Raw genomic sequence first — 24,413 nt, 5'->3', positions numbered from 1 at the left:
GTCAGAAGCAATACTTGATATCTTAAGAAAAAACACAACAACAGTGAGTTTAGGTTTAGAACAAACAAAAAATATCTGTAATTTACGTTTGAATTAAGTTTATTTTTCTTAACCCACTAACAGATTATTTGCTTGTTTAAGCATAAACTCGCTTCATTTCTATTTTTTATTTTTTAAGTTGTTGTGCTTCAAGAAAACATCTTGATTTAGGGCTGTTTTAAAATACTGTTTGTACTGAAAAAATAAATAAATAAAATACTGCAGTAGAAAATTATTGTTTGCAGAGCATAAAAGGAGCTGTAAAACAAGTGCATATGAATCGAGCGGTTTAATCTAAATCTTGTCATGGTCATTTTATATGATGAACAGACTTAACTCAGAATCGCAGAAGCATCTCAGTTTTTATAAAAAATATTTTTAAAATATTAATTTTTAAGGGTTTCAAAGATTAACCACAGGCTTATGGGTTTGGAATGACATCAAGTTGCGTAAATGATAACACTTTAATTTCCGGGTTTGTTAAAACTTGGATTATCCACCCAAAAATTTAAATGTTAATGTAAATGTCATCATTTACTCAACCTCATGTTGTTTCTTCTGTAGAACACACAAGAAGATATTTGGAAGAATGCTGGTAACCAAACAGTTGACGGTAGCCATTGATTTCCATTGTATTGTTTTTTTTTTTCATACTATGGAAGTAAATGACTACCATCAACTGTTTGTTACCTGCATTTTTCAAAAAAAATATTCAATAGAAGAAATAACTCAATTTGTGGATGAGTTTTGAGTGAATTATCTATTCGAGTAAAAGAAATATTGTTTTGTGTGTTTGTTTTGTAATTGTTAACCTGCTCAAGCACAGCATTTGCTGTTTTTAGGTCAGCAAATTCCACTGACCAATCCAGCATGCAACATTTTTCTAGCTGTGGGCGTTATCTGGCATCTAAATTTGGCCAAATAGTGACCGAGTGCAGTGGAAATCTCAAAATACCACTCCTTTCCAGAAGTCTTGACAGATTGCGAATCACCATATTCATCATACGGGTGAAATCTGGACATTTACGGATATTACAATAAGCACAAGTAAATGTTTAAATAATGACAGTTGTCATTCTATTCCCAACACCACAGTCATCTAATTCTCCTGTATGAATCTCTGACTGATAGAGGTTAATTAGGACATTATTCTGAGGTAATTATGCCCTGGAGTCTGTACTGTCTGCTGGGCTGCGGAGGAAGTCTGTTTTAAGCGCTGTGAGTGGGTGTTTGGTGCACAGCCTCTTGTTTTGCATATCCTGTGAGGTTGGAAGACCCATAATTCTGCATTACAAAATAAGGTATTTTTATTGTTTTATCCTCAAAAGAGTGGCAGCTTCCACAATTTGTCTTTTCTGCTGTGTTCTTTTGTAATTCTAGGCTTTGCATTCAAGGGAAGAATTATGTTTTTGATGAATTGGCTTCTTGCTCACACGAAACGACGGAAACACACACACACACACACACACACGTGCCCAAACAAACACACATATAGACTATACATTCACTGTTTTATCTATCTTGAGGAGTTTGGCTGTTAAATTCATGACCTTACCTTCTCTCCTCTATCACCTTTGATAGAGATAGCCTGCAAATAATCAATCAACAGCAATAAATTACTCTCCAGGCCCAGAAAGACAGAAACAGCAGAGATGGAAGCAGATCAATATCATATGGAAATAAATTGTGGGTTTTTTTCTAACAACTATATTGCAGAAAGCAATTCTAATATACAGCAATGCTGTTTTATGTTTATCTTAACAGTCAGTAAAGCTATATGAAACTTTATAAGTGATGAAATGGATGTCGTACACGCTCTCCTTTCTGCCCTTTGGGTCCAGGAAGTCCTTCTGCCCCTTTAAGACCAGGATCCCCCTGCAGATGCAGAGTTTATGCAAAAAGCCAATGAGGAACCCACTGAAAATGCATTCAGAGATGTGCAAAAGCGTAATAAAGTCATTGTGCGATGCTGTGATACTGAAACGTTATTTGACCTTTTCACCCTTGGGTCCCGTGACACCCGGAAGACCTGTCTCTCCCTGTAGGATGGGAAAGATTGAGAGAGAGTGCAAAAGAGAGAGATGCGGGTATACATTTTGAAAGACGAGGTCAGAAATAAGAGTGTGTAAAAAATGAATGCATTACAAAACTAAACTGAATGCATTACAAAAGAAAGTTTAGATTAAAAAACTGATATCCAACCTTATAAATAAAACAGTTCCAGTTTAAATAATAATAAAGAAATACATATCCATCAAAAGCATCTGAGACATACTGTTCATTAACACAGGAAATAATTTTGACTCGGTAAAAACAAACCAATATACTGAATGTCTATTTCATGTCATATTTGATCTGAATGATGTACTTATAAAATATGTACTTATTTACAAATTATGTAAATATAAAATTTATATTTAATGATGTCTTATATTAATCTGCACAAACTATGTTTTTAAACAGCTGAAATAATAGGCTCTAATTTTATTATTTAATTATTCCTTGGTTTTTTTGACCATTATTATAATTTTATTTTGGAAAATTGTACATAATAATTATACTTTATTAATTATTCTTTATCAAATTTTAATCACACTAGTCTAATGTTAACATGTTTATTTGCTGAAGTCTTGTGGCTATAACAGTGCATTTTATTTATTCCAGTGCAATGATGTCCATTATTACAAAGTGAGGGATGAGCTGAAATTATTTCCTGTGGTAATCAATAAAATGATCACAGATGGTGCTAACAGAACCCAAAAAGTATTTAATATTAACATGACCAAAATGTCTCCAGCACATGACTTCAGAAGAAAAAACTATTTAGCTCATGCACTGTAAATAACTTTGGTTTCTATATCATAAGGCCGATATTCAATTTTTTGCATGTTAAACAGGGGGTTCACCAGCTTTAAGAGTGTGACATTTGACCTGGAAGGTCTTACCCTTTCCCCTGCAGGACAGGAGCAGTTGACCGCGGCTGGTTTCTTCTGCTCAGCGCTTGTTGGTTTTGGGGTGGGCAGTGGGAGTGGGGGGGGCTCAGTTACCAGAGATTGTTCACACTGAGCGAGAAGAGAAAGTGAACGCAGAAACGAAAAGAGACAGAATGTGTTATGAAAGAAAGAGAGAGAAAGAGAAGAGGAAGCAGCTTCAAATGTCCAGTATTATGAGTATTACTATATCCTGGACTCTGGATAACGAATATTCCCCATCTTCATCAAGGACTCAAAACAAAGATCTTTAAGCCCTTTAGAGAACTTGTCCTGTTCGAAACCGTATGTTTTTGCCTTACTATCCATGTGATGACATAATGAGGTGAAAATAAAGGTTTGTATGTGAGTCAGATGCACTTACTGGGCCACCGGGAATATCACAACACGTCTCTTGCTCAGACTGTTTACCATCACAGTAGATCACCATCCTCTGGAGGTCAAACTATAGAAAAAACACAGGCAGAAACACAGAAACTGGTTGTATTAAACTGATTTCGGTTAACTTAAAAATTCATAAACACATCACCATTAAAATATTTAGGGTCAGCCAGCATATTTAATGTTTTTGAAAGAAGTGCTATATTCTTACCAAGCATTTATTTAGAAAATATTGCAAATTAATTAAAATATAAGTGCATAAAATGCATATACATAAAGCATAACTATATTCTTACATCAATGGGAACGCTGTCATAGAGCCTCTTGCCGATGACAGTCTTTCCCTGGATGTCGATGTCTTCTCTTTCCTCTATGGGCAGTGTCTCAATGTGCTTGCAGTCCAAGAACAGGGACACAGACTTGGAGTCCACCCTCATGCCGATCTTATGCCAGTTACGGTCAAACAGATTGTCCACCTCTGGGTTCTTAAAGACGGCCCGGACAGCATCCTTTGTCAGGCCCACGGCGTTGTATTCCACCGCCTTGTTCTCCCCATCCAGACGGATGGAGACCTGGAGGACATTCTCATTACAGCCTGATCAACTTACATTACCTTTATGATTTTTCATGTTATAAATGAATTCAAACAGATTTTAAAAATAAAACTTTTGAAGAGGATCTTCAGTTTCAGTTCTCTATACAGCCCTGATGTTTCAGCCCCATTCAGGACTCATTAATACACACCTGCGGGATGCCATATTTGTCATAGACCTGCCACAGGTACCAGTCTTCTTTACGAGAGGTCTTCCTGAACTTAAATGTGGTCACAAAGGCATATTCATCAGGCAGACCCTGAGGTAACACATCTCTACAACACAAGAATCAAAGAAATCTCTCATTAAAAAAAAGAAAAGAAAAATAAATGTGTATCACCTTGTAGAATATATTGTCGGAAAACAAACAATGTAAATGAAGTAAAAGTACAAAATTGATTTTTTGCATATATCATTAAAATAAATGATTCTCTTACTCTGTTTTTTGGACGATGGGCATGGTACCAAGCCGGACATAGGGTGTCTGACCTGGCTCAAATTTTTCTCCAAGAAAATCTCTTACATTGAAGTACTCCATCAAATCAAATCCTGGGAAAGGGAAATGCATATATAATAAATTAAGTTATTATTAAGTAAACTGTACTGTTCCCTGAGTAAAATATGTCCCTGTAGATCAGGGCTGTCAAAACTTGGTCTTGGAGGTCCTGGAGAATTTAGCTCCAACTTGCCTTAACACACCTGCATGGAAGTTTCTAGCATGCCTAGTAAGAGCTTGATTAGCTGCTTCAGGTGTTCTTTAATTAGGGTTGGAGCTAAACTCTCCAGGACTGAGTTTGGACAGCCCTGCTGTAGATTATTGTTGAAATGTCTTTCCATCAACGATCACTAGGTGGAGACCATGAGACAGGTCAAAAAGACAACATGCTATAAATGAACTTTCCTAAATCATTCCTCAACAAAAGGATTTACTTTTATAAAAATTGTTAATTAAGAGTAAAATATCATACAGCAATAAATCACAAAAGGTATATGTGCAATGACATAGGTTGAACTTGATTTAACACATTTCATAAATGGAAGTAATTTAAAAAATCCCAAAATGCAGAAATCAAGTCAATATTTAATATCACAAGTTAAAATACAAATTAACACAAAATAATGTGTGGAATGAATAAAGCAATCATAAGTGATTTATATAATACAATTATTATAAATTATATTATTATAATTTAGGGGACCTGTATCTATATTATTAGAATTTATATTATCCTTTATAGACAGACAGACTGACAGACAGACCACACAGACTGAACAGACAGACTGGACAGACAGACTGAACAGACAGACTGGACATACAGACAGACAGACCAGACAGATAGAAAGACCAGACAGACAGACTGAACAGACAGACTGGACATACAGACAGACAGACCAGACAGATAGACAGACCAGAGAGACAGACTGGACAGACAGACAGACCAGACAGATAGACAGACCAGACAGACAGACAGACAGACAGACAGACAGACAGACAGACAGAAAGACAGGACAGACCAGACAGACAGACAGAAAGACAGGACAGACCAGACAGACAGACAGACAGACAGATAGATATACAATTATTATAATACATTTAATAGAAAATTATAATTTGATTACATTAAAATATTTTACCACAAATTGCCTCGACTCACCAATAAAAATCAAGTATTCCAAAAATTAATGTAATACTGAAAGGCCAATAAATCAAAGTAAAGAACAAAATTACCGCATAATTGGTCACCTGTGATTTCAGCATTACGTTTCTGCAAGCAAAATGTCACGGCTTTTTCCACATCCACACAAAAAAGTCTATGCCTCTGGGCTCAAACATGACGTCATTGTTTGTTTAAAAATAGTAGAGCTATGCTGTGTGGATATCAGCCCACTAATTAATGCTTCAGATCTGCAGCCAACACTCATTAAATTGCACTTGCTGCACCAGATGTTTTAAAAAACAACCCTTCGTGTGCAATTATGTCACTAGTTCTCCAGCATGTGTGTGTGTGTATGTGTATCTACTGAGGTTAGCAGTCCTGGCCTTCCACCCTATTATAGCAGCCAAACCAGGGTGCTCCTATAACCAGTACATAGTCTGTCACCATGACGATGCCAGCGGGGCCCTGGGCGTTGTCTGAGGAGGCAATTCAAGGGTCGATTTGGAAATATTGGTCTCAAAAGAGCTCTGGCTACATGAAACGATGATGTTTGTGTATATGATGCCTGTGAGGGTCATGGAGAGATCTCACGTTCACTTGATGAACTCTCATGTTGTTTTCCTAGGGCAGGTGTGTTCATGTCAGCAAACTGAGGTTGTTTTAAACAGTCTAGAGAGAAGGATTATTTGAACTGAAAGATGTTTGGAGTTGTTTAACTCGGTGGTAATGTGATAACGTGCCAGTCTAGGCCAGACGGTGTGTGCGTGTCTGTGTCTGTAGTAAAGTAACAGGTGGCTACAAATGTTGAAAGCAGATACCGTGTTAAGAGAAAAGTAGAAAAAACAGCATAAAACAACAAAAGCACTTTGTTTTTTCATCTTTGCATTCCCAAAGCACAACAAATCCCTGATGGTTTCTGGCAGACCACCATCACACATTCTCATGTTCCATCTGTGCTAGTTTTTAATTGACATCTTTGGCCGTTACGGTACATCTCAATGTTTTTGCCATCTCTTGTGCCATAAATGCTGTTTCAAGTTAAAAAATAGTTCAGGAGTTTAAAACTATGGGCCAATTAAATGAGTCAGTATTGAAATATACAGCAAGTCTGGTGTAAGCTGCCCCTTCAAGGAAATTTTTTTAAGTTTATGCACCCTCATGTTTTTCCAAACCTGTATGACTTTAAAACACAAAAGATGATGAATAGCATTATAAAAGTAGCTCATATGATTTATAAAGAAATTAACAAATTATTTGCCAAGGTGTTCTTCTAATATTGCTTTTTCATTCAAATGATGCTGCTGATAAATAATACAGTAAAAACAGTAACATAGTAGCATTACAATTTAAAATAACAGTTTTCAATTTGAATATATTTTAAAATATCATTTATTCCTGTGGTGGCAAAGTCTACAGTGTCACATGATCCTTCAGATATCATTTTAATATGCTGATTTCTTTCTTTTTTTATGGAACCTGTGATACTTTTTTGAAGATTCTTTGATTAATTAAAAGTTAAAAGAACAGCATTCCCTCAAAATAGAAATATTTTGTACCAATTTAAGTATTTAATATTACTTTTCCTATATATTAATTTCTTTCAAAAAAAGAAGAAACAATATGCTAATTTTGTTACTAATTATTATTGTATATATTTTATATATATTTTTTAGAATAAATACTGTTCTTTTTTAATTATTTTATGTCAAACTGGAAGTAAATATACTGTTGTTGTTTTTTCTTGTATTCGAAAAAGTCATGAATGTTTGGATTTTTTTTTTTTTTTTTTTTACTTTGACATGCTATTAACTAAACTGACCTCATTAAACTTTAATTTGTAGTTTCTGAACCTCTGAAAGTTTATCATCTTAAAAAATGAAACTAATTTATCCAGGCACCATGCACTTGTATGGTTAGTTTGATCAGTTTGATGTATTCATTCCAGCTGTTTGATTTCACACCATGCTCTACTTTTCCTCCAGCTGTTCGCTTCTCATCAGCTCATTTCCACGACTCTGTTTGTCTCAGCGTCTCCATGCGTCAGGCACGACACGGATCTCTGGGGGTAGCGTTTCTAAGCCTGAAGGAACCTCGCATGGCGAGCATGACCTGTAATTTGGGCCTGGCGAGTGAAAGCGTATAATCACGACCGAGTCTTATTTTAAACAGTGAGAGAGCGAAGGCTGGGTGGGTTCTGCGGCGCGGCACAGATGAGTGCATTACGACTCGCGTCTTTGATCCGAACACATGGCACTTCTGCACACAACGCAACAATCTGGAAACCAGCCCAATATTGCCGCATGAAAACTCTACGACTGCGTTTTACACACGGTCACAATGCGTCAGCATCAGCGTGACAAACGTCTCTGTGGTTCAAACGCCTGTCTTTGATCCAGACGCATGCGCTAAACGGATCTCTTGGTGTTAAAAAATATATATCAAGATGAGTGCACTCATATTACTGGAAGAATGTGCAACACACAATATAGCGGAATATCTCCAAAGAGAAGCGGTGCGTGCGAAGTCTCATATTCAGTAGTCTGGGTTGCTTGACAGTTGACACTTTTAGGCTCTGTCTCACGCTCTCACTCTGCCCATGTATATCTCATGCCAAATCGGCAACCCTGCTTGCAATATGAAACAAAGTCTCAGTTTTCAAATTTTGTACATTTTAATACTAAATTCTAAAAATAAATACAGTTTTCGTACACTTGATGTGGCATAAATCGTAAAGCGCTTCAGTTAAAGCCAGAGCAATTGAAAAACAGAGTTGCTACAAGCTGATCTCGCCGGCGCCCTCACGCGGTCACCTGATACATAGTGCTCTTAAAAAAAAAAACAGCGTTGACAATACATTTGAATGGGTTTAAGTAGAATGGAAGACAGCTTCATTATACAGGTATTTACAGCAATTTTGGTAAACATTACAGCATATTATGCATTGGTTATAACGTCAATGACATTTACAGTATCATTTTATTCTGGAGAGTGATGGAGAGGGAACATTAATATGGTTTTCTGAACCCTCGGGTATTGCTTATAATGTGACCATACAGCTTAACCATTTTTCAGTTAAATAAGAGTTCTATATTTTAGCTCAATAATATGTATTTAATATTTTGATACTAAATACTACTTGTGCAATAATGATGGCCCATTAATGACTTAAAATATGTTTTCTACATAGTTCTATTACTTATATTACAATTAGTGCATTATTTAAGGTTAAGATAGAGAAAAGGGTTTTAAATTCCAATACAAAGAGGCAAATTACAGTCATTTTGTGGTCGGGAAAAAAATATTTTTTATTTGTAATGCCATGGTTTATACACTAGGTACCTGTATGGCTCTTTACTAAATATACAGACCATACCTGCTTAGTTTTAAGTTTTTCATTTGAATAGGCCTAAATATTTAGACACTAGATTTTTATATGTGAAATTGAATAACTTGCATCCTTTTTTTAAATGATACTAGTTTAAGTACACACAATGAATGCAAGCAAATACTGAATTTAACCCAAGTTCATAATGGTGCTAAAAGGCATTCAACAAAAGATTCTTATCCCTTTATATGTACAGTATATGAATTGATATTGAGATCGAACCCCCCCCCCCCCCCCCCCCCAAAAAAAATTGCACCCCTAGCTGAACTTAAAAGTTGGCAACCCTGCTCAATAGGTACTACATTTGAAATTTGTACTTGCTTTGTAACCATTAAAAAGTATGTTTTATATAGTATGAATATGGGCAGTACTACTGAAACTTGTACATACTACATCTGCCTTGTTGTTACTGTCACGTGACCTCCCAGTATCAGTTGGGTCTCTTAGTAAAGCGTAAAGTGTAAAAATAGTAAAGTGTTTATAGAATGCACACTTCAAAAACTCTGCACAAATAGTAGGTAGTAGGTTGTCTGATAGGTTGTCTCTTCACCTACTGTTTTTCGAATACTATGAATTCAGTCATACTACTCTTTGGGGGTACTGTTTTTCTCATACTACATTGTTGGTAGGTGTTTTTCAGTGTCCCACGATTACAACTGCACATGCGCATTGGCTGGTCCTGAATTATATGCTTGTTTAATGCTATTTGAGCTTAAGAAACAACATTTATGAGATATTTCAAATTAGCAACAAAATCTAACATGAACTTTGTTTTTTAAATGTGAGTCTCTGGGTCTTGAACATGGTAGGACCCTTGCTGTCTATGTAGGGTCAGGAAGCTCTCGGATTTCATCAAAAATATCTTAATTTGTGTTCTGAAGATGAACGAAGGTCTCACGGGTTTGGAACAACATGATTGTGAGTAATTAATGACAGCATTTAAATTATTTCATTGCAAATGCTTTGTGTTGTTGTTAAGTTACTTTACAGAAGCAAAATTGAGTCAGCAACCTAAGAGTGATGTTTCAAACTTCAGAAACAGCATGCAGATGTTGGCAGCTTCAGCAATTGTGACATCTTATGTGAACCTGGAATTTCCCTGAAGATTTAGCTTGTGTTGTTCTCTTGATATCACAGATTACAGGAGCGAGATGCCATAAGTAACACTTACAGCCACCAAAAGAGGAGAGATGTAGTCTAGTCAGTGCAATCCAAAAGAACCGCAACCAAACAGATCTAAGCACAAATGTCAATCCTACAAAGCTGAAGATGACAGAAGCGAAGAAGAAAGGGTAGTGATACACAAATACTGTTAAGACATGGAGAGATCACACCTTAAACCTCATCTAAATACCAAAGACAGTACTTTTCCTCATTATAAGTAGTATAATTAGTCAAATGGACCACATTTCAGAAACTTCCTGAAGTTTTACATTGTTTTGAAGCAATGCATATATAAAAAAAAGAAGAAAGAGCATTTTTGTCAAAGCATTCATTTTGAGTCACCTCCATTTTCCAGGGTTGCAACTTCTCTGAGAATTTTTCAAGATAGATTGAGCAATTAAAACATGACCAAACCTCATCAGATTTACGAGTAATAGTTCTCTTGACCATTTTGTACTTATAGTAGTTCAAAATAGGACCTTCTATAGCGCACACCCCTATAGCTCCAGATTGTATAGTCATTTACTTACAGGTAAGAGCTCTCACTCTCACTCTCTCTCTCTGTTTCGATCTGGTTTTTTACTTAGGTTGATGAATTTGTGTGAGTGTCTCGCAGAGGAACTCAGAACCCCCTGAAGACCCAAACACAACATCCTCCAGATCTGTGTAATCACTAAAGAACTCCACATTTCTTAGAACAGAGGAGGGCAAAAGATCTCTTATTTCGATACCTCAGTGTCTCACTGCAACGTTTTATGTTTTAAAGCGCAACCTTTGGGGAAAAGAAAGTTTTATTTTTGATCCAAACGTACTTCACACATTGAAACTAGGCTTGTAGTTTGTGGTATTAATACTTACATCCACACAAAAAAAGACTCCAAAAAACCCTGAAGTGCAGGATTGGAAGTCCATATGTCAGAATCATTATACAGTGAACTTCTTTCTTTATTTTTGACCTCTAATTGAAATAAAATACACTAGGGAGGATTTTCATGTAACTGTGTAACCTTGAGAAGAAGAAATGTTTTGGTTTTCTCACATCTGAAGATGAAACAGAAACACTGATATAGCGGATCATGAATCACTACAACTTGAGTTGTAGACAATATTACTGTATCATCCATTGCGTTTCATGTAAAAAGCCAATTTATAACAAATGGATTTAGTGACCAAAGTAAGCTCAAATTATAATTAAAACTACATTGTTTTTTGCTTTGAGAAATTGCTGTCTCGTAACTACTTGTGAAACCATGTAATCATTTTTAGATGCAAACAGTGCATTGTTATGATGCTGAAGGGGCTTTCATGACACTTTGACACCAAAGCATTATGGAAAGAATAGAGAAAAGAAAACATTACCTGGGACCTCCGTCAGTCCAGCACTGGTGCTGTTGGGCCGGAAACGGCCCGCCTGGACTTTCATGTTTGGACACAAGACATCTGTGGAGAGACAGACAACATTATGTGTGGACATAATATTGGACACACACATCAGATTTTCTGATCTTATGAATTGCACAGCACTCCACAGGTATGGATAGCAATTTATTTCTACAGTTCGAAAAGCAATATTTTTTAGTTCTATTTAAGTTAATATGATACATTTAGAGTTATTGCAATCTGTGCTTTATTAACAGTATGGGGTCTCCTGTAATTTCTAAACATCTGCTTTTGTGGAAACAGACCTCATCATTAATTCATATTGTGAAATTTAATTTTTTTGTTGACATTTTATTGTACTGGCTCCAGGTGCTCAGGCAATCTGCTTTGGTATTTTGGCAGTGACAAACCTTTTCACTCATAAATATGTAACATTTAAACGTTTTATGTTAAGACTATAGACATAATTAGAACGAAAATGTATTCACAAAAATTACACTTGGCATGACCTTTTTTCTCCAATGAATGCACTTCGTTTTCACATTGGAAAAGCAAATGAGTTTTCTTTAAAAGAACTGCATGCAAGTTTCAAATGTCTGCTTAAAAAAATAATTTTGATGGTACACTGATATCTACTAAAGTATGCCTTCATCCCAGTGTGCATACTATCTATTTAGGGCAGATAGTATACACATTGGGAAGCAGGGCATGTTTATAGGCGCTATAATTACGACAATGCGATTTTTAAGTCAGGGAAATCCAGTCACTTAACTGTAGGGGGCTCCAAAATAACAAAAAGGCACAAAAATACATACATTTGCCTTAATATTTCAATATCTTGTTCTTAGACAGCAGAGTTTAATAGACAAACTTATTACTGAGTTTCAGAAGCTCAATAATGTCTCAAACTATGTTCAAAGATACCAAAGTCTGTCATCAAAAGTCATGAATATCAATAGGAACATCATATTTTTACAAAACCAATTGATTCGACTTTCTATTTATATCCAAACCTGTATGAATTTAGAAACCTGTTTCTTTTTCTTTTTTTTAGCACAAAAAAAACATTTCTAAGAATTTTTGTAACCAAACAGTGAACATATACATACATACGCATACACTTTATATATATACGTATACATTTATACATAATATACACACACTTAAGCTATCATAGTATATCTACATATCATGTTTTCAATATGAAAAAAATTCTATCATCATCATAATTTCTGAGCAGTAAACATTCCTGACTTTGAAGAGGTCTGATTTTACTGACAGCTGAAGGAAATGAACAGTTGAGAGTGACTGTCACTGTAATATTATCCATCTTCCTCTCTGTGCTTGAAGACTGTTAGAGGGTCAATTCCAAGCACTCCAGTGTTGACGTGGTGGCGTAACTTATGACTCTAGGATGCTGGCACACAAACATGGGGAAAGATACGGATTGGTCTAGTGAGCTTAGTGTTTGGTGGAGTGCTGCTATGCTAACGTCACAGCGGTGATAATTTAAGATGTACAAACAGGCAGATTTCAAATAGCGACACATAGCTAGTGACAGCAGTGATGACAGGAGGAAACACAACACCAGCAGACTTGCTTTACTACGGCATCTGTGATGAGAATGTGCTATTTGTAGAGAAGAACTTGCTAGTGCTAAGGAAGGATGCTAATATTAGCCTAGAGTCTAGATGTGTGCTTATTGCTTTTGTTTAGTCTTTGTCACTTTTACAGGTGATCTGATTGGCGAACATTGTGTGCCAGATGATCAGATCTGAATCACCCACAAGCACCATAGTTGTTATTTGTAGAGGAACATAGTTTAGCCAGAAATAAAAAATCCGATGTCATTCACCCTTGTGTCATATGCACGTTATATTTCTGTGAAACACAAAAGTAGTTGTTTGTTAAGAATTTTTAGATAACGCTTCCATATGACATAATCTACATCTGTCAAGCTAAAAAAAAAGCATAAAAGAGCCATAAAATTATCATGTTTTAAATTAGTAAATTAGTAAAAGTGCATTTATGATACTTTTTGGAATTTGATAGACATGAGCTGTTGCTGCACTTTGAAAATGTGGAAACAAATATTTTTTAAAATCTACTTTTGCCTTTCCACATAAATAAATAATACATACATGTATAAATGTTTGAAAGGGCATAAAGGCAACAATAAAACAATTTTTATTTTTGTCTGAACTATTCTGGACAGGCACAATGACACAAAGTGGTCAAACTTTGGTTTTAGGTTTTCAGGTGTAAAATTATAAAGTGCTAAACTAACCTATAATAACTCAGCCCAACCTGAAAATAGAATAAGAGAGTGGGAATTAGTCTCAGATTAGAAACTGGTTATGAATATTTTGGGACATTCAGATTTAAAGTAAATAATGTGTAAAGGACGTTACAGTAATTAGGCCTACTCCAAGGTTCCCATTTCATCCTGAAAAGACTAAATGGCTTTTCACCACTAGAATAAAAATACTATAAAACTGAAATATTCCATTGATTAAATCATTTTAATGTTGTAGTTGTTTTTTTTTTTTAAATCCTTCTCTTACTCTCCCACACATGCACACACTCTTGGCATGAAGCAGGCAGACGCCCAAACCACAGTGGCTGATCGCGTCCCTGACAATCATGTATGATCAGACCCTGTAATTTTCTTTAATCGCTCCTATAAAAAGCGCTTTGTAGCATTTAAGAGGCCTCAACTTCGCTACAAATTCCACTTTACAGAGGCTGGGTCACTTGACACAATTACATCTCTATCCGATACAGTGTCCTCAGCGTGACTCTCCCAAACCCCCACACCCCCGAGCGAGTCCCAGCCCGATCCAAACTTCACCCTGACCGCCAAAAAATAAAGAGCTCAGCTGCCCACCCAGGGATAAATAAAGGTTGGAGAAAATAGCACCTGGCTGTCTATCTTTGTGTTGTATCCATTATGTGAGCCAAGTTATGTTACTAGTGCAGCGTATATCCACGTATCGTTGGCAGATTTGCAATACCAAACATTTGGAATACTTACGATTTTTTTAAACTTTTGAAAGCAGTCTATTATACTCAAGGCTGGGTTTATTGAATCAAAAATACAATAAAACTGTAATATTGTGAAATAATATTTCAATTTAAAATAACTTGATCCACAAATTCTAATAAGGCGAATGGCTTCTGTTTCTTTCCCAGGCTAGTAAGTTTGAGCGGGTACGGATTTCAGTCTTCAGTGTCACATGATCCTTCAGAAATCATAATATGCTGAGAAATTTAAGGTTTGTCTTTCTGTATTACTTCAAACAGGTAATGTTGTTCCCTCAACTTTTCTAAAACACAAAAAGTAGTTTGCTAATTAACTACTTACTAGTTCTTAGTCATGCCAGAAAACTAAACTAGTGGGTATTAGAGTTAGCTGTAGAAGCCAAGTTAATAGTGTACATTCAGACGGTAAGTGGAATTCACGATTTATGAATGAATCATTTAGAATGGCTGTATCAGAGGATTCACTGAAATGATCTGACTCAAATGATTCACAATTGAACTGTGCATTTAACCTCATAGTTTCTTTTGGGGGACTGACCCCACAATTAGCATGCTGCTAAATGACAAGTAGCCTAACTAACAAATTGTGGACATACATAATGAGTTGTTTTTGAGACACCCATTTCCTTTGCCTGGTGAAATGACAAAGCAATCTATCGCCAGGAGTGCGTCATTGTTTAAATGGTGGCATGTATGAGTGATTTCTAACTGAGCTCTATCGAGGGCAACTTCCTTCAGCTGTGGCATAAAGGCTGTAATTTAGAGAGTGGCCATGAAACTAAAATGATGGACTGAACAGAACATAGTCTTCAGATTGTTGCATTTCCACATTGTTTTTTTCCAAAGACTTTTGCATTTATTTTCTTGTTTGTCCCTTGCTTATTTCTTAAAGCACATCAAATCGTGATTGGATCACATGAAACCATAGAGATGCTAGGATAATCGGTTGGTAAAATGACTTTAACTTAATATAAATCATGATGCACCTTCAACGTGTTTCCGGATGTTTTTAGTTAGCAATGTAATGAATGCAAACGCACAGGGCAATTTGCACTGTTTCGTGTTAAGACTTTAGTCAGTTTATAAAAAACTGACTATTTTAAAAGATCAAACATTATTCATACTTAAAAGGGCCCAACTGGTAACGGCTGATCAAGGAAATCAACAATTAATCACCTTGACATTTCAGGCTGGAGAATGATGTGATGAAGTGCTGTGCCATATAGAGGACTTTGTAAAACTATAACCAACTGCATCTTTGCGCTAACTTAAAGTATAGCCAGTAAGAAAACAAAACACCATAGCAACCACATAGCAACACATTTAAAACCATTCAGAAAGCCAGTATCAGCAACTGAAACACCTCACATCCAAGCTTTCTTGGATGCACTAGGCAAACAGAAACAATCCCATTTCATTATTGTGTCCAACATAAAATATTCATCTTCGTGGATAGTATATCCGAATCCTCCAGGCAAGTGTGTGAGCTATCCTCAGAGACACAAGAAGAGGAAGGGCTTAGCCAAATGTTTTCTCTCCTGTTTGAAATGCCCATTAAGTTCATCAAAACCAGATTTAGGAAACCGGAACAACAGATGCTAAAGCAAACATGAGGAAATTATCACACCCAACACTATTACAGTGCACTGCTGTTCTGTTTAGCAGCATCCCACCTCTGATTAAAGATCTGGCATGCTGTGGTCATGGGTGGACCACCGACCTGAACCAAAGCCCATATACACTAAGTGATGAAACTACCCAGTCAAACACACAAACGTTTCATTCATTTAAAGTATGATAAAAATGGCCCAGTGAAAGAACTATAAGGACTTAAATATAATTTTTTTCTGATCAAAAAATGTATTTATCTAAAAAAAAAAAAATTTATACAAAAACATACAATTTAAAATTGTAAAATTTTTGGATAAAAATAAAATTTAATTGAATCATGTATGCCACAACATATATATATACTAATTATGCTCCTTAAAGAGGTATGGTTTTTTTTTTATCTTTTTTTCACATAAATCAAGTTAAAACCAAAGATTAAAAAGTAAAAACAGTACTGTGGAGCCTTGTTCCACATGAAACATTAGGACTGTAATTTTCATGGCAAAAATAACTTGGACCTTGGAGATGCCATGTTTTCTAGCCACCAGTGTTCTTAGACGCCAACGCTAGTGCCAGATGATCTTGGTTATCACAGAACTGGACCTGATATGCAGTTTCAGCCTTTCTAAATGCTTAATCCCTGGTGGGACAACAAAGTCTATAGCTGGCAGTGAGATCGTCAAGTTGATCTGCACACTGAGTCATGTATGTTGTTAGAGTCATTGAGAAGAGGACTTCTGGTTGGAATCAGGGCAGGGTCAAGGTTTGGGTTTACAATAAATCAGTTTATCTCTTTCTCTTTTTATCTCTCCATCTCCCTGCCAAGTCAAAGTGGTTCTCGATCTTCCCACAAGGATGCCTGACTTAAATAAGGCTTCGGAAAAGGCTTGTGTTACAGCCTCTTCAAATATCAATAATTGTTTAAAGAGTGTGCTTTCAACAAAATGTGTCATGTTTTAATATTAATTTTACTACACAAGAGTTCTGGATAGCTTTAGTGTTACTACGGACTCAGAAAGAGCTCCAGGTGTCACGTTCTCCCGCTCTCACTAATTTTAGTGAGGAATGTCGAGTCTGTGTGCTAAGCATCCATCAGCACTAAAAACATACTATGCGTACACATAATTTGCATTTGGATGGTCAATACAGGCCACATACCTCAACGGTTTGGGTTTCTATATCTATCTATAATCTATATTCATAGTTCTAATGCAAGCTTGTTGTTTGCAATGGCCTCCAAAGACTATCCCACATGCACTTTTAAGTTATCTTTGCCTGCGGAGCAGATCTGGAAAAGCACTTGAGCTCTCTTGTACATACTACACCTCTTTACTCAGAGCTCACCGAGGCAAGAAACCACAAAAATGTGCAGACCAAAGAGCTTCCAGTTCCTGTCCAACACGTCTTGTATGGCACAGAACAGACCTTCTTGTGAATGGAAATGTGTGCCAACAAAAGCAGATTAAATGACTGATGTTTTTAGTTAACTGTCAAGTCAATTACATGTTATGTCAACTCCCACCTATATCTGACTGTGTAAAGAAAGTCTCTAAAGTTTCTTTATTGGCATCTACAGTTCAGTCAAGAACAGGGGTGACCAGTCCTGCTCCTGGAGGGCCAAGTTTAGCTCCAACACACTTGCTTGATTAGCTGGTTCAGTATTTTAATTAGGGTTGAAGTTAAACTCTGCAGGTCAGTGGCCCTCAAGGAACAGGTTTGAACACCCCTGATCAAGAACCTTTCTACTGCACAAAAGGTTCTTTGTAGTGGAAAAAGGTTCTTTAGATTATCAAAACATTCTTCACACTAATAAATAGTTATTTTAAGAACTGTTCACTGAAAGGTTCTTTGGAGAATCCAAAATAGTTCTTCCAAGGCAGGATGGGCAACTCTGGCCACTTTCCTGAAGAGCTTAACTCAGGCCATAATAAAACACAGCTGAACCAGGTAATCAAAGTCTTCAGGTTTACAAGAAAGCTATAGTCAGGTGAGTTTGATCAGGGTTGGAGTTAAAATGGATCTCAAGGACCAGAATTTTCCAGGTTTGTTCTATGGCAGGGGTCTCCAATCCTAGTTCTTGAAGGCCAACATCTTGCAGAGTTTAGCTTCAACCAGCTCCAACACACTTGCTGGTTCAGTGTGTGTTCTATTAAGCTAAACTCTGCAGGTCAGTGGCTCTCCAGGAACCGATTTGGACACCTGTTCAATGGCATCACTGTGAAAACCTCTTTTTGGAACCTTTGTTTTTTTAAAGAATGTACATGGTGCAAAATTAAACTCATCAATACTCACTCTCGCAGAGTCTCCTCCTCAACCTGCCCCTGATCTTGTCAATAGCATCAAAGTCCGTCACATGGAACACATGAGCACTTTTGGGCTCTGCTGCAATCTCCTCCAGCTCCTCTCTCAGAGCTTCCCCAATCCCTACGGCGAACAACCTGATTCCAGCAGCCGCTGCAGCAATTGATGGCTCCAAAACAAAATCCTGACTCCTGCCATCCGTTAGTAGAATTGCCACTTTTTGAATGCCCTTACTGGCAGGCCTCGCCCCTGCCCTTTCTGTGAAGATGTTGTTGGTGGTAAAGCTGATGGCATCTCCAGTTTTGGTGTTCCCACCCAGGTAGCGGATGTTCCTAGCAGCACGCTTGACCTCCTCAAGGGTTTTGTACCTGCCCAGGTTGAATTCGGTGGTGGGACGGTCGCTGTAGCGAACCACGGCCACACGCGTCTTCTCCACACCTACGTCAAAAGATTCCACCAGGTTTGCCACCCACTGCCGGATCTTCTCAAAGTTTTCCTTGCCCACACTGGAAGAGGTGTCCAAGATGAATACCAGATCATAGTGGACGTTCTTGCAACCTGGGACACAGGACATGAAATTTTACAGACTGTGTGTATACAGTTTAGCCACAGATTTATGAGGCTTGTGTTTCCGCCATGGTCCGGTTGGATAATACATGGGATGAATTTTGCAAAGAACTCGAAGCTACTAGTATGTCAGGTTCAAAACCTCAGTCTGCACACATTACAACAGACTCACTGAGAGTCAAAATTAGAACCACCAAGCTAAAGTTAAACAGAGATGTGGTTAGGGGTCATGAAAACTGTATATTTAGGCTAGTATGTGACCTCACCTGCCCTTTGTCCTTCAACAATGCCTCCGTACAGAGTCAGAGCCAGTATGGTCAGGACCAAAGAGATCCTGATCCCAAATCGAAACTTCATCTCCTTCTCCGCTGTTGTTTGCTGATATTCCCACTAAGGTGCGATGATCATCAACTTAGGCTGCTCCTGTGGAGACATGAGAACAAATGTGAGGTGATCAGTCATTTGGACTCTGAGCTGAGTTATATTGAATGATTGCAAACAGAAGTGGAGTGTATGATTCATGTTAGCTCTGCATTAACTGATGTACTGCCGGTGCAGCCCACATTAATCCTGATTTGTACTTGATTAATCCTGATTTGTATTTGCTTGAGCTGATAACAAGATGTGCCATTCTCATAAAAACAGTATGTAAGTGAATGCAGGGCTATTTACAATTTTAAGCTTTAGGGTAAGGCATTGTTTTTCTTGACCTTTAAAAACACCACTCTCCACAATACTTTAAATAATATAAAATCCCTTTTTTATATACTACAATCTTAAATATATCAATATAATACATTTTATTAAGTTTTTTTTTTTATACATAAAAACAAAAAAAATTAATAGATTAATTATAAATTTCTACTCATTTTAATTATTATAATTTTATATAATTATATGTATAATTTCATGTAATTATCATATAATTTTAATCTTATTTTTGGTATGAAGTGTGACCTATATATGTTTCCATGAGATTCATCCTTCATATGTATGATGGACACCTCTGGAAATGTAGTTGCTCCAAACTACTAGGTATATTGTTAAAGGGTTACTCCACACCAAAATGAAAATTTTGTCATTAATCACTTACCCCCATGTCGTTCCAAACCCGTAAAAGCTTAGTTCTTCTTCTGAACACAATTTAAGATATTTTGGATGAAAAGGCTTGTAACTATCCCATTGACTGCCAGACACTGTCAAGGCCCAGAATAGTATGAAAGACATCGCCAAAATAGTCCATCAGTGGTTCTACCGTAATTTTACAAAGTTACGAGAACACTTTTTGTACGCAAAGAAAAAAAATAAGAACTTTTTTCAACAATTCATCAGAGGAGATGAATTGTTGAATAAAGTCCTTTTTTTTTGCATACAAAAAGTGTTCTCGTAGCTTCCTAAAATTTGAACCACTGATGGCAGATGGGATTATTTTGACGATGTCTTTCATACCTTTCTGGGCCTTGACGGTGTTAATTGTTTGGCAGTCAATGGGACAGTTACAAGCCTCCCAGTTCTCATCCAAAATATCTTAAATTGTGTTCCGAAGACTAACAAAGCTTTTACGGGTTTGGAATGGCATGGGGGTTTATGATTAATGGCAAAATTTTCATTTTGGGGTGGAGTAACCCTTTAAGTGCATGGTGAAGAAATAATGCTTGTTTTCTGATAGACATATACATTAGCAAAAGCATGCACATGAGGAGAAATATGTATTAAGGAAAAATGCAAAATATTATAAATAACACATAATGAAATATAGTAGATCTCCATCAGCAAACCAGAATAAAAAAGGAGGGGTGACACAAAGAAAAATCTGAGAAAGTTTTACATCCAACTGTAATTCATTCCCCCATTCACTTAACTATACATTCCACCACTGGTGACTAACCACACTCCTCTGGCTAAGCTTAACTGATGTTTTGCTGTAAACAGGGTGTTCTTCTGATTTAGTGGTGTATAGTATGCCCCAGGGAGCACACAATCATCAGAGACCGAGGGAGCAACGTTGGGAAGCATTGAATTATGGTTTGCAGATCCTTGATGATGTGGCATCTCATCCTCACAGGCAGTTTCATCTAAGCTGTCTAACTTTCCGGTGCATAAAATTACCATTCTTTTTGCAAAACCTTCATCAAGGACAATAGAGTGAACTGGGACTCTGATGCCTTGTAAAAATGGCATCGATTCAGTTAGTGAGTTAAAAGTCCTCCTTATATCTTTCCAGTACTAGTTGATGCATTTAGAAAGGAAAAACTGTCCATTTTTGGATCTGTTAGGCCAACAGGAAAACAGTCCTGTTCCTTCTGAACTGTCGGCCTGACGCCTCCTGTCACACAATTCAGTGTCTTTTCTTTGTTGCTTTCCGTAACTCATTCCTCTCCCTCCTTTTTTCATGAAGGTTTGCATTATCATGATATGACCCAGAAAACCCTGCTTGCTCATTGCTTTTGGTCATTGCTTTTGATCTCTCAATACGATGAGCTCTTTGAACCCTCTGACCAGAGCAGGTCTTCTTATGTTTCTTTGATGCTGTGAAAGTATCCCGCATTCATTTAACTACTGCCCCAAAGTATAACCAGAGCATTTATATATTTGCAGTAAACAACATTTATGTTTATATTTAAGAACAGAAACTGCCATCTGTAACCTCCTTTAATTCAGATGTGGTATATGAGCTGGTATGTTGGTTGGTATCTCTATGGACATCAAATGTTGTTGAAAAAGGCTTCTGTTTTTTTACAGTCAGTTTAGCAGTCCAAAGTATTAAAGGGCACATTATTTTACCAGCCCTCTGGTCAAGCTATTAGCCTGAATTGCCTGCTGCTTTCTAAAACTAATGGACCCGCACTTGGTTAAAAATAGATTAAAATGACAAAATTCTTTTCATAACTAAAATGAAATGTTTGTGGGAGTGAACACCCATTTTAGCCCTTCTGTTCACTGCTACAAATGTTGGTTAAAACACATTTTACAGTACACGTTATATGGTCAATGTCCAGTAGGAACCTGGGGTTAAAGGCCCAGGTATACTTGTTTTTCCAGGTTCCACTCCGTCTCGCGCTCATTTGTGTCCGCACAGCTTTCAAAGTATACTCAACCATGGATGAGCACAGATAGACGAGTTCGACACATGCACAGTACAGTTGCTTTTTATATTCTTCCAGAAGCAATTATATTCTAACCTAGTCCACGAAGACACAAAAATTAGGCTGTATGCGTAAAGTGTGCACGGACATCCACAGACCCTCCTGATGATGAAAATTATGTCATACAGTAGGCCGAAGTATGCCATGGGCTTAAGTTAAGACCTTTAGGCACAAAGATCATGGTCACATACAGCTGTCTGTTTACCAGCCCTACAGTCTAAAAATAAAGGCTCTTAATTGGCATCTATGGCTCCATGATGAAATTTTAACATCCATGGAACCTTTCCATTCCACAAAAGGTACTTTATTGTGGAAAAAGATTCTTTGGGTTGGGTTATTAATCATTTGATTACCAGCCCTTTGAACTACCATCTTTTAAGGAAGGAAAGGAAAAGGAAAGAACTTCACGTGTGGCCCATACTTGGAATTTGTGCTCTGCATTTAACCTTTGTTCACTTCTCACACACACAGCAGTGAGAAGTGAACAAACACACACACTGTGAGCATACCCGGAGCAGTGGGCATCCAATGCTGCGGCACCTGGTGGTTCAGTGCTTCGCTCAAGGGTCTCACCTCAGTCGTGGTACTGAGGGTGAAGAGAGAGCACTGGGGACACTCACTCCCCCCACTGACAATCGCTGCCAGACATGAGATTCAAACCCACAACATTCAGGTTACAAGTCTGACTCTCTAACCATTAGGCCACGACTGCCCCGACTTATTTACCTGGCTTATTTACTCACGTTACCAGTCCTACAACCTTTGGAAATACCAGTCCCTCTGCCTATAACCTTTTGATTACCAGCTCCAAAACATTTTGTTTACCTTTCCTGCAGCTTACAATAATTTGGTTACCAGGCCTATAACCTGAATTCTATTGACCACCTTACAAAATTTTAGTTACTAGAAATACAGCATAACATATTGTATTTGGTTTACCTGCTCTATTACCGGTTTCCAGCTTTATGGCCTGCATTCTGTTCATCGGCCAATTTACAACCTTTTAGTTACGAGATGTGCAGTATAACATACTATTTTTCTGGTTTACCAGTTCTATAACCTATAATATTTTGGTCACCAGCTGACCTGCATTCTCTTCATCAGCGAACTTACAACTTTTAGTTTCATACAGTATAACATACAGTACTGTTTTTGTTTTACCATCTAATATCTTTTAGTTATTAGATGTACAGTATAACATACTATTTTTTATTTATTTATCAGCTCTGTAACCTACAATATTTTGGTCACCAACCCAATTGAGTGACCTGCTTACCTCTGTCATTTCATTACTGATCAATTTGCAATTTTCACAACCATCAAAAGTCAGTTTTTTATCCTTTTTTATCATTTGCAGGTACATTTCTAGTTTTGAGGCTCTGAAACCTTTCAGTGCGTCTATTTCCACTAACACAAACTCCAAATCTCTGCTAAACGACCAGCATGGGAGCAACCTGCAGATGAATAAACCAGAAAGCTCTTCCCCTTCTGAAATGTAAAAAACAGCCTTTCGTTCTTCTAAAGTTCTCCAAAAACATGGAAGAACACAGAAAGCGCTAGTTGAAGACCAGAATGAGCTATCAAGACATGATGGCTAAATATTCTAGCGTAAAATATCAACAATAAAACACTATAATAGAGACGTGTACTGATGGGATATGAATGATAAACCTCACTCTTACCTGTGATGTCAATCTGTGGGAACAAGAAGATCTTCTTCAACCTCCTCCAGAAACACACCTCACAGACACCTGAAGTCTCAGAGCAGCATCCTCCTTGAAATAAAGCTCCAGGTAAGGTCACACACAGGTGTGATGATTCACACACACACACACACACGCACACAGTAATCCTGCAGTGAGGAGCAGAGTGTTGTGGAATCTGCTCTCCTCTGCTGTGAGGTGGGAAGGACGAGGAACTGCTCCTGTAAGTGTTGGGTTTCAGTGGGGATGAGATGGCTGCCCTGCCCTGCTCATGCACATAAAATAGGGCCCTGACAGACTGCGCCAATTATAGAGCAACTTTCCTGGATATTTTCATAACTTTCTTTCTCTTCGTCTCTTTCTTTTTCTCTCACTCCCGTTCCTTCACTCTCTCCCTCTTGTCTCCGTGGCTTTAGTCTTTCCAGGCCAGGCTAAGCCGACCACAGGTTGCCA

At 37.3% G+C, this 24,413-nt stretch overlaps 1 protein-coding gene across 1 annotated transcript in view; it reads right to left on the bottom strand.

The window, feature by feature from the left end:
* Positions 1–24,185, bottom strand: part of LOC306885823 (uncharacterized protein) — a 56,837-nt gene extending 32,652 nt beyond the window's left edge. Inside the window, exons 1-11 of the mRNA XM_079442606.1 lie at positions 23,940–24,185; positions 19,378–19,534; positions 18,536–19,102; positions 11,570–11,650; positions 4,441–4,552; positions 4,155–4,278; positions 3,707–3,982; positions 3,394–3,474; positions 2,985–3,101; positions 2,034–2,078; positions 1,852–1,914 (exon numbers count right to left, since the gene is read on the bottom strand). Coding sequence (XP_079298732.1) covers positions 1,852–1,914; positions 2,034–2,078; positions 2,985–3,101; positions 3,394–3,474; positions 3,707–3,982; positions 4,155–4,278; positions 4,441–4,552; positions 11,570–11,650; positions 18,536–19,102; positions 19,378–19,468 — 1,557 coding nt within the window. The 5' untranslated portion in view covers positions 19,469–19,534; positions 23,940–24,185. The remainder of the gene's footprint in view (positions 1–1,851; positions 1,915–2,033; positions 2,079–2,984; positions 3,102–3,393; positions 3,475–3,706; positions 3,983–4,154; positions 4,279–4,440; positions 4,553–11,569; positions 11,651–18,535; positions 19,103–19,377; positions 19,535–23,939) is intronic.
* Between the last annotated feature and the right edge of the window lie 228 nt (positions 24,186–24,413).

The sequence above is a fragment of the Barbus barbus genome, assembly GCF_936440315.1.
Source record: "Barbus barbus genome assembly, chromosome: 19".
NCBI classification, from domain to species: domain Eukaryota; kingdom Metazoa; phylum Chordata; class Actinopteri; order Cypriniformes; family Cyprinidae; genus Barbus; species Barbus barbus.
This window is presented reverse-complemented; position numbering and strand designations above follow the sequence as displayed.